This window comes from Platalea leucorodia, assembly GCF_965183815.1.
Source record: "Platalea leucorodia genome assembly, chromosome: 1".
NCBI lineage: Eukaryota > Metazoa > Chordata > Aves > Pelecaniformes > Threskiornithidae > Platalea > Platalea leucorodia.
The window spans coordinates 115,823,267-115,837,074 of NC_138823.1; the positions used below are offsets into that span (position 1 = coordinate 115,823,267).

Sequence of the window (13,808 nt, forward strand, 5' to 3'; positions counted from 1 at the left end):
CTGCAAACAAATATGGTGAGATTTTGTGGTATGGGTATTTGCTTCTTCAAGAAATAGCTGGAATGCACTTCTCTGAAAAGAGCAATCTAGACTTATTCTACCATCCATTGGCTAATTTATCTCTTGCTTTTTCTACTTTTGTTCTCTCCTGGAACACCTGCAATGACAGATGGATTGCTCTGCTTGAGATGATGGGGTTTCTTCTCATTTGCGAGAGCTAACATTTTTATATAGCCATTTGGTTTTGGTATCTGGAAAAAAAATAGTACTCTTAAAACTAAAACTTCAACTCTCATATGTTAGCTAAAAAGGTGTTGTGAGTTCAAATGGCTGTTTATTAGCAAAAGTCTTCCAAAATAAATAAGCAAACTCCCTCTTTAAAGTCCAACCCAACTGGAATTTTCACTTAAAGCTACTTACTCAAAAAACACAATCTCTGTTTCTAGAAATGTGTGCCAGCAGTGGACTGAAGGGTGCAATCTGAGAAATAGTAGATGCACTTTATCTTCCCCTTGTCCTCCCTCCCCTTTTGTTCTTTGAGTTCTAGAAAGTATCTTGAAATAGTAATACACTAAAGTCTTAAAAACACCAATGCTGCTTGCGCTGAAGAGTACTATTGTAGAAGTGAAAGGATCTCAAACAGCCCTATTAACCTGCAGGAACAAACTATGACTTAACTAATAAGAGATTAGCTATTAGTCAGCACTATGGCTAAGGTTGTCTTGCGTAGAACCTAGCTGCTCCCTGGACAGTTTTAAGGAGCAGAAGGAAGGAAGAAGAGTAACAAAAAAACAAACAAACAAAAAAAACCCAACAAAACAAAACCATTTTGCTTCAGTCTGTGTTTAACTTATTTTCCCCCCCCTCTTCCCTTTTAGGCATGATGTGTCAAATGACTTTGAAATAAATATAGAAGTTTACAATTTGGTATGTATCAGTTCCTGTCAAGAGAACTCCCCGTAAGGGAGAATGATGTGTTGTACTTCCTTAATACCTTCTTGCCTTACAGGTGCAGAGAAAAGAAGTTACAAGCACTGATAAAAGGAAAAAGGCAAATAAATCTAAGGTAAATGAAACATGAAAATGAGTATGTCGTATTTCAACAGAAGGTACACTAGGAAGATTGCAGTGTTCAGGGGGAACTGACTAATGGTCTTAAACAATCTATTGCTTGCTTTTACTCTTCTTGGTCTTTCTTGGAACATCTGCAATGACAGATGGGTTATGGAGTCCTGCAGCTATTAGTAGATGGGACCTGCAGCACTTGGTTGAGTCTGGAATATATTGGAGGGGAAGGAGAAGAAGTCTTCCTAGTTCTGCAAAATGCTATGCTCTGCAAACTTTTATTTATTAGGCGTGGTGCCTCTGGTAGTGATTTAGTGCCCTTATTCTCCACTTTACTTAAACTACACCAGTCAATATGCCCTACCCTGCAGTTTGATTTGTCTTAAAGGTTCTGTTGATCAACTGCAACACTTTTCTTTCTTCCCAGGGTTAAGTAAAAGTACTAGATGCTTATTTTTTAAAGTTAATGTTGTTTTAATAACTCCTTGGACATAAATATTTCAGCTTGAATAGGGTGTACATTTCAAGTATTTGTGCTTTATTAAGGCTTTATGACTCCAAACAAGCCAATGGCTTTCTGGAGGTGTTTGTTTTGGTTTTTGTGTTTTGATTTTTTTTTTTTTTTTTCCTTCTTGTCATTCCAATAGCTGGGTACATAGTGTATTAATGATTTTTAGGTCCGATTTCCTCCTTGTCAAGATATTTGTCACTTAATAAAAACAAGAAACTTGAGTGTCTTTCAAAACAGTTGGAATGAGTACTTAAATCCTGTCTCTGCAAACAGAAATAGGAACTTTCTTTAATCTTTACTTTTATTTGGCACAGTGAAAGCGTGCTTCCACCTGTCCCCCAATAAAACTAGTTTGAAGTCCAGGGTTTCTTTCTCTCCTGTGCTGTAGTTTAGAGGAATCTTTACTTAAAACTGAAAGTTTTTGTGGCACTGTAGGTAAGTTGCCGATGTGGGATTATAGGTTTGCTGATGGCATCCTGTATCTGCTTTTTGACAAGCTTCTTACACTTGTCTTTCAGCTTCAAGAATAGATGAGTACATAATTCCAGTTCATGTTTAATATACAGTCTGACTTAAACTTTGAGATTTTCACCTGAAAATATAGATAATGTACAACAGTAGCACATTGAACATCTCTGTATTTGTATTGTTAACTCTCATCTTTAATAAGCCAATATAATTTTGAAGCCTGTTACATGAAGGAAAAAGGTCTACTAAGATTGTTTTTTCAAATGCATGCTGTCAATCCCAAGCTAATACTTAAACTTTTCTGCAGTAAATATTTCTTTGATATGTAGCATTCCTTCCACTGAAATACGTTACATTCAGTCAAAAAACAAGATTTACTTATTACAACTAGTATCCATTCAAAATTTATTTAGATAAGCCTTCCATAGTTTCACTGTCTAATTTTCATGCTAATGTGATGGACAAATTCAGTAGCAAATGCATTTATCTTCTTTTGTAGGTTATTACTCCAAAGAGATTATTAACATCTATTACTTCAGTAAGTATGAATATAATATTGTAACAAGATCTGGTTATGACCACTTCCAAAGGCCATATTCTCACACTGAATAAGGCTGTGCCCATAGTACGCTCTTAGTGTCCCTTACTTGAAACTCTATAAACTCTCCAGCTTTCTGCCAAACTCTTCAGCCATCAGCTCAAGAAATAAGTAACAGCTCTAAATGTGTAATACTGGAAATATGCAGTTACTACATGTTTATTTGGACTTCCTTTTCATGGTGTGTGTGTGTTTTTGTTTTAAAGTACTTCAGATCTAGTTTCTTTCTAACCTAGCTTAGTCTTCTGTAGAAATTGTCAGAAATTACTTTTCTACTAAGCTTTTATTTCTCTCTCTCTTTCCAGAAAAGCACCCTTCTTACTCCAGGTAAGTAAAATCTAAACATCTTACGCCAAGTTGAATAATCTACACTTGCTGTCTAAAGCAGTATATCAATAAATAATATTTGTAACAGATGATGATTTGGGAGTAATAAGCACAGAATTATGTCAGTTTGCCAGCCCAGAAACTGGCCCTGTGTTTATATCTGAGTTACCATTATGTTTGATGGAAGATCTCTTCACAAACTCAAAATTAGTATCTGGTATCAGATGCCTGTGGCTTACATTCTTTTCCTGAAAAGGTGAACTCAAACTTTAAGATTTTAAACTAGAGTCTGATGTCAACAAAGTAATACAGAGCAAACTTGAAAATATGAGCAGATTCTGAAGTATTGCTTGTGTGTAGTGTTTTTAACATGTTTATATATTTCTGACTCCTGGGGGAGAACAGCAGCATCTCTGAGCATTTTTCTAACAACATAAAAATGTGTTATACACTTGTCTGACTACAGTATGAGATACTTGAGCTAGCTTTAGTACAAATTGCAGCAATAAAGCGCTCATGAACTAACTCTGGAATGTCTGCCATGCTGCTGCAACTAGTCAGATTCCTGTGCCTGAGCCATAGTGTTTGTTTCTGTTGACAAAAGTGCAAAGAAGGATATAGGCCTACCAATTCTGGAAGACTGCAGTGTGTCACTTGAAGAGGTTAAGAGATCTGAAAGTCAAGTTCCTGGTGCAGGGCATGTGTGCTGTGCAGTGTGCCCTGGACTGCTCTCTGTTCCCGTGAGACTTCTTAAAATGCTTTGTCTTCTCCCTTTGGAATATTTCAAAACTTTTCTGAAAGAAAAGATCACCTAAGGAGGAATGGTGTGCACCAAGATCCTGTCTGAATGTGCTGCTGGGCTGCACTGCAAAGAGTGCTTCTCCTGGAGTACTGAGTAGGGCACGCATATAGCAGTACAAATAAAGCCTTTTTAAGCCTTGCAGCACGCTGATTGTGTGTTGTGTTACAACTTGACTTTAACTTTTTTCTCCACAGCCATGGCCAGTCCAGGTGGCCCTAATGCTGTACGCACTACTAATTTCATCCTTGTTGGATCCCACAAGCTATCGCTGTCTTCTGTAGGAAATGCCAAATTTGCATTGGACAAGGTAATGGAAATTATTGGTTACTAATCCAAAGGTAATTGCATACTACTGGAAAAACAAATGAGTCTGAGTTTTTACTGTTTTCAGGCAAAATTGCTATCCTAGAAATGAAACATATAGGTTTATAGGTATGTTATTTATATACGCATATATAAAATTTATGTATAGGTATGACTGAAATGTAATTTTGAGATACAACAGAAAAAGACTTCCGTTATTATGCCAGATGTTCATTCTTTTCTATAGCTCAATGTAAGGCATGGTTATGCAAAGATAATGAAGGCATTTGGTTACTAATTTGCTTTCACTGACAAAAAATTGATGTATGCTTTTTGCATCTCTGTACGTGGTCTTCACGTTGTTCATTGCTCTTAGTCTTGCAGTTATCACTAAATAAGGCATTAAGTGTGTTTCAATGATAACGAAGTATTTGAAATTTTCTACATTTAAATGACTGAAAAATTGCCATTTGAATATAGTTAGGAGTACGAGTTTCCTTTCATATCCCAATTAAATTTGTAGAAGCAAACTATCTTAATATTTTTTGAAAGAGAGCTATTATTGAGTTTTATACCATTAGTTCCTTGTCTAAACAGAATATGTTTATTGGCTGTTACCATTAGAAGTTAAAAAATACATTCTTATGTTCATTGTAATCTCTAACCTTATATCTTATACCTAGAACCTATTTTAATAGGTGTTTATGCCAGCAGCTATCTTAAGCTAACTTAAATTAATTCAAAAGTTACTGCAGCTTATGGTAGTACTAAATTACAGCTTTATCTATCCAAACAGCAGCATAAGAATAAATTTTCTTCTTGGCTAATTAAGCCTTATTGTGATGATAGCAGTATTGCAATTATAGCTTCTGATGAGAGATGAGATAACAAGAATTGATTTTGTTTGCACTCAAGATTAAAAACAAAATATTGCAATAATCCCAACTTGCTTTTTAGATGTTTTTACTTTTTGTGGATAGAAGCAGACTGCTTTACTGAAACAGTTTGCAGAACTTAACAGTTGCATTGCACTGCTGTTACTGACTGTGTGAACTTCAGAAGTACCAGCTTTGGTTCTTCAGCATGAATGTTCCTCTTAACCAGAACTGCATGTAGAAATCTTCTTTTGTTTATGGCTTTGATACTGGAAAACGCTTGTTCTTGGAGTTATGGGAATCAGCTTTTTCATTCTATTCAGCAATTTGGGTCTGAACTTTTTTGGTTTACTCTTTAGGACAGGACACTGGACTGGACTAGTAAACTATAGCACAAGCACAAGGTTCAAATAGAATTCCAGGGAAACCATCACTTGGTTAATTTTTTCCAGGTGCAAGCTTCAACAGCTATGAATAAGAATTCCTCTTTTTATCAGATGACTTTTTTTTGTTAAATTATCACCTCTGTAAAGCTTCAGTTTTGACTTGGCCTGTGGCTGTACCAAACAGCTGCTTTTTAGCTTGCTCTGTGCATTTCTAATACAGAACAAACTGCTGCCACAGTGGGTTTTTTAAGTTTCAGTCCTCCCTTTTATATGCACTGTTAAAATTCAGGGTAGAAAGGACCGAAATGTACTGATGTATAACTGTGTCCTTTTTTATTTTTAATAAACCTTAACTTTACACTAATTGCATTGAGCATGTTTCTTTTCTCTCTAGATAAATTTTGAAGGGGAGGATAAAGAACTGTTGGGCTATATGTTCCAGGACAAGGTTGCTATGATCCTTTAGTTTATAAATTAAAATAGGAAACTGCTTCCTAGTGCACATTGCTTACGTCTGTCTGGTCTTTTTGCAGGAGATATATATATTTTTAAATTCTTCTTCTAAGAAAATGCTTACAAAGATTTACTAACAACATAAGATGTTAGGAGCCTTTAACTCTTGCAGAATTTTACTCCCTGTCTCTTATAATAATAAGCATGCTGCTAGAACTCAAACTTATTTAGGCCACCTAGGGTTTTTTCCTTAACTAGCATGTGTCTCTTGTCTTCATAGATCACTAGAGGAGGGTTTTTCTTACTTCAAAACAAATCAATGTGTCTCTTAAAGATCGCTAATCAGGGAATTTGAGCCAACTTCTTGATGAACTGCACATAACATAGAATCAGCTACTCTGCTGATAGAGGACCAGGGAAAAATGGCTGGCGGCCTAAATGTTGGTTTAACTTGTTGCCACTGAAGCAAATTAAAATCACTCAGGAACTAAATATCTTGTTTCTTATTCTAGCGAGACCTTGTTCTGTCAAGACCTTTGTTTTTTAAGTAAAAAGCAATCATAAAGAACTAAAGATTTGAAAGTACTGAACACATCAAAATGTGGTGTTCTTATTTGTACACAAATTGCAATTAAAATATTTTGCTTGGTGTATACATTTTTTGCTTTAGGAATTATGGAAATTCATATGCTTAAAAGAAATAATTGGTCTCTAATCTATGAAAATAGTTCTATTTAGTTAAAGGTTAACTCGGATCCCTCAGAAGAAAGTCTTTTACATAACTTTGTTTTCTCTCAAAATTAAGCAGGTGATAATTTTAGTACTTATCTCCTATTTATAATCAAAAGTCTACTAAGAAAACCAATTTTTTGCAAATTCTTGAGAGTTATCTTGAGTATCTTTACAGATAATCTTCTATGACAGTAAGCTAACTTCTTGTGGTAGATATCTGAATGACCACACCAGAATGCAAGCTAGCCTAGTCATGGGCTTTAGTTTTCTCTTCATCTAGCTGGATATTCAACAAATTGCTTTCTTTCCACCACCTCCACCCCACTTGCCTTTGAAAGGGATATATTGTTGGCTAGAATACAATATTTTCTCATTAAGTGTACAGGAAGGTGTTTTGAGACCTGCTTTAGTAATTAGTAATGGTGGTGTAGGCTCTGCATAACTGATATGTTCCGTTTGTTATACAACCTTTTTGCTTTACTGTCACACAGCTCTTCACTGGTAAACTTCATAATCCACAAAGTAGATTCTTCTGTCCTCACATAAATTAGAAACGAATACAAAACCCACAAACTTCAAGTGAGGAATTGGCCGAACTTCCTTGAGGCCCTTATTCAGAAATGGATTTTACTGTGGTTTGGTAGCATACAAGCCAATGTTCCCTGGTGTAGCATGTAAGGTTACAGTTGTCTTTGCTGATAAAAATCCAGGACTGATGCAACTTATTTCTATTATGTGCAAACATTTGACTATTTTTACTTCTCAAATGGTCGGACAGACTCCTACCTGGTGCTGAAAATTTTGCCGTGCTATACTGTAGGGCCAAGTACAGGAGCAAACCATGCATGCTTAGTTGAGTAGACCTAACATGTAAAAACGATTTGATCACCTGCTTGTGTCTGGGAGGAAGCTGCAGTATGCCTACAATTCAAAAGCGATCAATTTCTAACCCTAACATCTGTTTCGGTGTTCTGCAGGGTTCACTGAGGCCTATAGGTGTACACCTTTAACTACTGAGGGTTACTCTTGTTCATCTTAACTGCTAGCAAAATTTAATTCTCTTTGATCAACATTGATTTCATGGCTCTAAAAGCTACTTTATTATTGTGTGCACATGCCTATTCCCTGGCAAATGGTTCTTTCCTTGTATTTGAGCATGCACCACCAACTTTTGTTTTTTCTAGTAAGACAAAGCACTGATGTTTCTGATTTTTTTTAAAGATTCTTACAGCATTGCTTATTCAGATTAGCAACAAAATATGGTACATAGAATGCCCTGCAGATCATCATTTGCTTGTTGAGTTAGCAATCTGTCTCTTAGCTTCCCTGTGGAAAAAAGAAGGGGTGTGATTTCTTGACAGTAGTGGTGGGAGCACTCAATGTAATGGGGTGCTATGTGTGGAAGGATGGGGGAAGTCCAAAGCCAGTCCTTGTTGCGTGCTCCTCAAAACTCTTGAATATAGAATAACCATTTAACGAACCTCTGGTACAGTAGTTAAGCTGCTTCTTTTTCAGTGGTAGAAGATAGGCTTGGAACCTCTTTTGTTAGAAATGAGTTAACACAGGTCTTCAACATCTTGAGTGCCAGTTGAGAAGAACTGCTTTTGTTACTTTTTCCCCTTCTAGGTTTTTTATACAAATATTTATCTGAGTAGGCACTACTACATCAGTATCTGCCAAAATGCTCATGGTGTCCAAGTACCAATCCTGTTTAAGCCCACTTTGATATTTTCCAAACAGCTTAATGCCAAACTGAGGCAGAAGCTTGCAGGATGTGGACTGGTGCCTCGTGTTGTTTTTAACCATGCTTAGAGTGCTTGTTTTTCTAGATTGAAGCATGTTTTGTGCATATGTCCCAAGCAAACTAACAAGCAAATAAGTCTTGAAAAGCTTCTAAATGAGCTTGAAACAAAAAGTGATTATTACTGTCTTGCTTGAGACTGACTTCTTCTTTCCGGCTGAAGATCCTAAGAACAAGTCAGTGCTAACATTCTGGTATAGGTGGCTTGCTTGAACTGGTAGAATTGAGAGATGTCAAAATTAAATGACTAATTGTTTTACTTTTTGCAGGTTCCCTTTTTGTCTCCTTTAGAAGGTCACATATATCTAAAGCTAAAATGCCAAGTGGACTCTTCTGTGGAGGAGAAAGGCTTCTTGGTAAGGCATTCACTTCAAATTCCTTCCTTGGAAATTATAGGTTCTATTAAATGTAGTCACTTTTTTAACTTCACACATGTATTTGTAGCAATTGTGAAGCTTAAAACTGGTTCAAAACTTTACTGGTTTATCTTCTAAACATGCCTAAATTAAAGCTACCTTTTAGGAGTCTGTATATCTTTTTCTTCTAAACACTGTTCACTTGTTATTGTGAATTTCAGGTAACCTTCTCTTGCTATAACCTGTGATGTGAGATGAGATTCTTATTTCTCTGCCAGAAACTTTTATAGGGCATCTTGATTTTTTTTTTTTTTGTGTGTGTAGTAAAAACAAATTCTCCCTAGCAAAAGACCGACCTCCCCCCCCGCCCTGTGCTTACAGACTTTGACTTACAAGGAAGCAACAGTATTTTTTTGAGAAACATCCTAAGGAGTTGGACTTGGAAAAGGCAGGTGATAGTTGGCCCTAATAATGGAGATGTTGAGATTATGTCCAGCAGATGGCAGTAAATGTGCTATGAAAATACTTCAGCAAAACATTAACATTTGCTGTTATGTTGGTGTTTTCAGAAATCAGAATTTCTTTAGATTCTTTTCAAGCAGTTCTTTGTCTCCTTTCCCTTTACTTAATTGAAGTTAAACAGATTTCATTAGATGCAAACAATTCACATGCTTATGGTATTTGCTATCCCATGTCTTGGTGTACTAATTTAAGAAAGTCCTTGTTTACTTCTACTATACAATATGTAAAACCTGAAGAATGGTGTACATTCATATTAAATTTTTTCAGAGTAAGGGTTTGGAACCTTCCTGCACCATTAAAAATTATAATCTGAATTGTGAAGAACACAACACGCAAAAATTAATTGGAAAAAAAAGTTCTGCACAAGTTCAAGAGGGCTCAGGACTAGAAGGCAGATACTAAACTTTCCATTCCAGTACTAAGTAAATGAGGCTTGAAATTGGCAGTTATTTTACTGGATGCAGGATTATGCCAACACAAACATTTAAAAATCAATTTCTAATTTCTTTTAAACTGACTGGACTCCTGAGCGTGGCCTGCAGAATAGCCAAACATATTTAATCCTGAATTGGAAGTCAAAGATGACTTAAATACTGATACCTATAATAATTTATTATGTGATACAGGATGAATGGTTCACAAAACATGTATCTCCTATAAGTAACCCTCCATTATATTAAAATAATGGGAATGCTTACCACTGTCAACATGAAAATCTGGTAATTTGAAATAGCGGTGATAAGTGCATTTTGAGCAAAAGGCTGCAAATTTGAGAATGATAGCATAAGCCTGTTTTCTGTGCTACCTGGAAAATAAATATCCTGCACTTATAGAGGTCTCTCCCAGTATATATCTTTTCCTTCTCTTTCATAGGGGTAAATGTAGGGTTCTACTTGCAGAACCATTCTGGTAGAAAAAATAGTTAAGTACAGACAAAGCTCAAGGTATAATGTAACCCCATTTTTTGTTTTTTATTTTTTTTTAATTTTTTTAAGACTATGTTTGAAGATGTTAGCGGATTCGGAGCATGGCATAGGCGCTGGTGTGTGCTGTCTGGAAATTGTATATCTTACTGGACATACCCAGATGATGAAAAACGAAAGGTAATGGTGCTTTATAAAGCTCAGGTCTAAAGTTCTGTGACACCCAACACAACTAGCTGGTCATTTTTAATGACAGTAACATTTAGACTTAAAACAGGTAAGTACATTGAAAGCATGAAATTCAAGCTTGTAAAGTTTCCTTGGGGAATGGAGGGGACTTGTCTTCATAAATCTGACCTCAATCAGGGCAAACTTAGAAACTGACCACTTTATCTGGTGGGAAAGGGGAAAAGTGGAGGAAGATTCATATTTAATTTCCTCTTTAGTCTTAAGGGTTTCCATTGTGCTTGTGAAATGACTAATTATTTAATTGACATTGATCAGACTTGTACAGCTTAATAAGCAGAGTGTATCTAGTTGCCTTAAGTTTTAGGCAAAATAATGACTTTAACACTTAATATGGTAAAGAATTAGAGTGGGCAATTCTTCTATATTGCAGAAGTATAGCTGTAATTATGGAATATCTTATTTGCAGCCATTGTTTTCTTGCAGCTCCACATTATAGCTGAAACTGGTGCTTTTTAAATGGTTCTCATGGAAACCTAAGTTATTGTCTGGCTAATGAGACAAATCAGAGGTTCATCTGTCACTAAGGTGAACCTTCTTGTCTCCTTAGCCTGTTCTTGCAGTGTGTACTGAAATATTTCCAGGTCCTTTCAAAGACTGCTTTCAAGAGGGTTTTTCTGACTCACTTAAGCAATTTACCATTAAACACTTGCTTGTTTGTTGGCAGAACACTTTCTTTCCCAAACTCTGTGGCAAGCTCTGGTCCTTTTGGGTCTTCTATGCCAATCCAGATGCCTGAGTTTAGTTTCTTCCCTGCTAACAGAGGAAGACCATATGCTGATAGTTGACATTGCCAAAATATATCAATGTACTTTCTTTTCCCTGCCAGGAGAGAGGGAGAAATCTCTGCCTACTGTAATAGAAGATAGGCAAAAAAAAAATTGACTTAAGCAAGAAAAAGGTTCCTATTCTGCTTTTGTCTGCAAGAAAGCAGCTTTGGTTTTTTTTCCACATTCTGTTCTTAAAAATCTTCTAGATTTGTTTCACTATCATCCTGAGAAAGGGTCAGCTATATTCTTTTGATATACTATCATCTACAGCAATATTAAACTCTATCCTTATTCAATGCTTCCCCTTACCCCCGCTATATCTGTTCTACCATGCAGAGATAGATGTAGCTCAGAAATACCAGTATTGGGCAACGATTGCTTTAAATTGTGGAATGTGTTTTTAAATAAGTTTCCCGTGGCTGTACATATATCATCAACAACCTGTTTCTCAATGTTCCTCGAAATGGAGCTATCCTTCTTTTTTCCTGTTACTTAGGTTATTTTAACTGTCTATGGAATAGTATAGTGAACATGCCCAGCAAATAGCAAACCTCCAAGAGGAGCTTGTAACGTTTCCCTGATGAGGTATTCTGTAGGTGTGAAGAATCGGAGCCAAGGTCTGTAACTAACTTTAGGCATAGAGCTGAGCCTCTGTCTATAGTCAGCAGAAAGATAACTGCCTTGAAATTTGAAATGCTTTTTGAAGGAGTCTAGCTATTGACTACAGAGGGAGCTAAAGCAGCTGGATGTGGCACTTAAGTCCTTAGTTGTATGTTTGAAGATGAATCCATATGCTTATAGGCTTTGACAAGAATGATGCAAGCATCCCTAAAGTGCTTGTTTCTGTAGGCTTTGCTCTATCAGTTTGTTTTTTATTATGAAGCTCTCTTGAATTTGAGGGTTAAAAAGCTCTTTTCTTTTTTCCTTCAAAAAAAAAAAAAATGGGGGGGAGAGGGAGATAACTGAAAGAGCCTAAGCCTTTGGTAAGGGATGGATTTGTTATCTGTATTGTATGTGGCTGAGCCAGGGCATGTTTCGTTGTCTATATTATCTTGCTTCAGCTATGGCTCTTAAACACAAAAAGTGGAATCCCTCTTTTTGTATGGAGTAATTGATTCGGGAGGGTTCACTTAATATGGCAAAAATTGTTGAAGCATGTGGTTTTTGGAATTTCTCAATTGCAGTATTCTTGACTGATGAACTAACTTCACTTTCAGCATCCTTTGGGCCGGATAAACTTGGCTAACTGCACTAATCATCAGATTGAACCTGCCAACAGGGAGTTCTGTGCCCGTCCCAACACTTTCGAGCTAATAACTGTCCGTCCTCAGAGGGAAGATGACAGAGAGACTCTTGTCAGCCAATGCAGAGACACACTCTGTGTTACAAAGTGAGTAGATAAAATCACGAAGGTTGTGGGAGGTCATGGGATGTGTGTGGGAGGGGGGTTTTGCCTCAAGTGACAGCTTTAATAACATAGGGGCTTTACAACTTTAACACACCAATGCAAAGCTCATTTAAATGCTAAGACTTTGAGATGGCACTTGAACTGTTAGGATCACTTTTAGTCCTATTTTGTCTTGCTGTCCCATTTCAGTCTTCTGAGGACAAAGAACTCCACTTTTCCACAAGTGAGAATACCAGCTACCTTGATAGCAGGGTTGTGGGATATTTGACTTCATTTTTTTTCCCCTGCTGTTTGGTCTTCCATGGATGATTAGTTTGATGTTTTTCAGAATAACTAAGTAGAGGTGGAGAAAGCCTTATCTAATCCATTGGGTCCTTTGCCTTTTAGGAACTGGCTGTCTGCTGATACTAAGGAAGAGCGTAACCTTTGGATGCAAAAGCTCAACCAAGTCCTTGTTGACCTTCGCATGTGGCAGCCCGATGCCTGCTACAAACCTATTGGAAAGCTTTAAACTCTGGAAGGGAAATATGAAGAAAATATGTACGCAAAACCCCACATGAACTACACACAAAAAAAAAAAACTTAAATGAAAATGTGGGAAGTCCTCTGGGTCACTTATGCTTTAAATTTGAGAGTGTATGTAACATTATACAGGACTATGTTAAGCAGTATTTTTATTTCACTTTAAGGATTTTAAAACTTTTTTGCTTCCTAGCTTTTGAGTATGGTAGGAAGCAATTAGCTGTTTCTAAATGTGCTAAATATTTATGTAACTCCTTTTTTGGAAGTCTTTTTTAGCTAAGTAGAGTCTCTTCTTTAAACAACTAAATTATTGCAGGAAATCACACTTCAGGGCAGGAAGGCAGGGGGCAAGCTAGTGAAAACACAAGCTTACTAAATAACTCAGCTCCCTGAAAGAAACAATAGCTCAGAGTTCTCTAACAAGGATGGTGCTGAAGCACAAGATTTAATGTTGGAGGGTTCGTCAGGTTTTTTTTGTAATGATCAGGCATAGAAGTTACTAGTAAATTTTATTCTACAGCATGCAGTATAGGTATTTCTTGCTTGCACAGTGTCCTTGTGGACAAAACAAAAGACATGCACAATATATGCATACTACTTTTGCAATTTCTTACACAAACTTGCATAGATAAGTGCATGGCATGTATCCTATGTGGTTTACAGGTGTGGAATTATGTATGCAGTATATTGCACTTTGAGAGAAATGAAATGTCTCGAATATTTTTGTTAGGACTGCTAGA

At 36.5% G+C, this 13,808-nt stretch overlaps 1 protein-coding gene across 1 annotated transcript in view; it reads left to right on the forward strand.

Annotated features, from left to right (window-relative positions):
• The window catches only part of ANLN (anillin, actin binding protein), a gene marked incomplete at its 3' end in the record, with an annotated part of 28,662 nt that extends 15,605 nt beyond the window's left edge, over positions 1-13,057 (forward strand). The window contains exons 16-25 of the mRNA XM_082307674.1: positions 879-927; positions 1,010-1,066; positions 2,544-2,582; positions 2,948-2,969; positions 3,966-4,078; positions 5,730-5,783; positions 8,591-8,677; positions 10,195-10,302; positions 12,356-12,528; positions 12,934-13,057. Coding sequence (XP_082163800.1) covers positions 879-927; positions 1,010-1,066; positions 2,544-2,582; positions 2,948-2,969; positions 3,966-4,078; positions 5,730-5,783; positions 8,591-8,677; positions 10,195-10,302; positions 12,356-12,528; positions 12,934-13,057 — 826 coding nt within the window. The remainder of the gene's footprint in view (positions 1-878; positions 928-1,009; positions 1,067-2,543; positions 2,583-2,947; positions 2,970-3,965; positions 4,079-5,729; positions 5,784-8,590; positions 8,678-10,194; positions 10,303-12,355; positions 12,529-12,933) is intronic.
• Between the last annotated feature and the right edge of the window lie 751 nt (positions 13,058-13,808).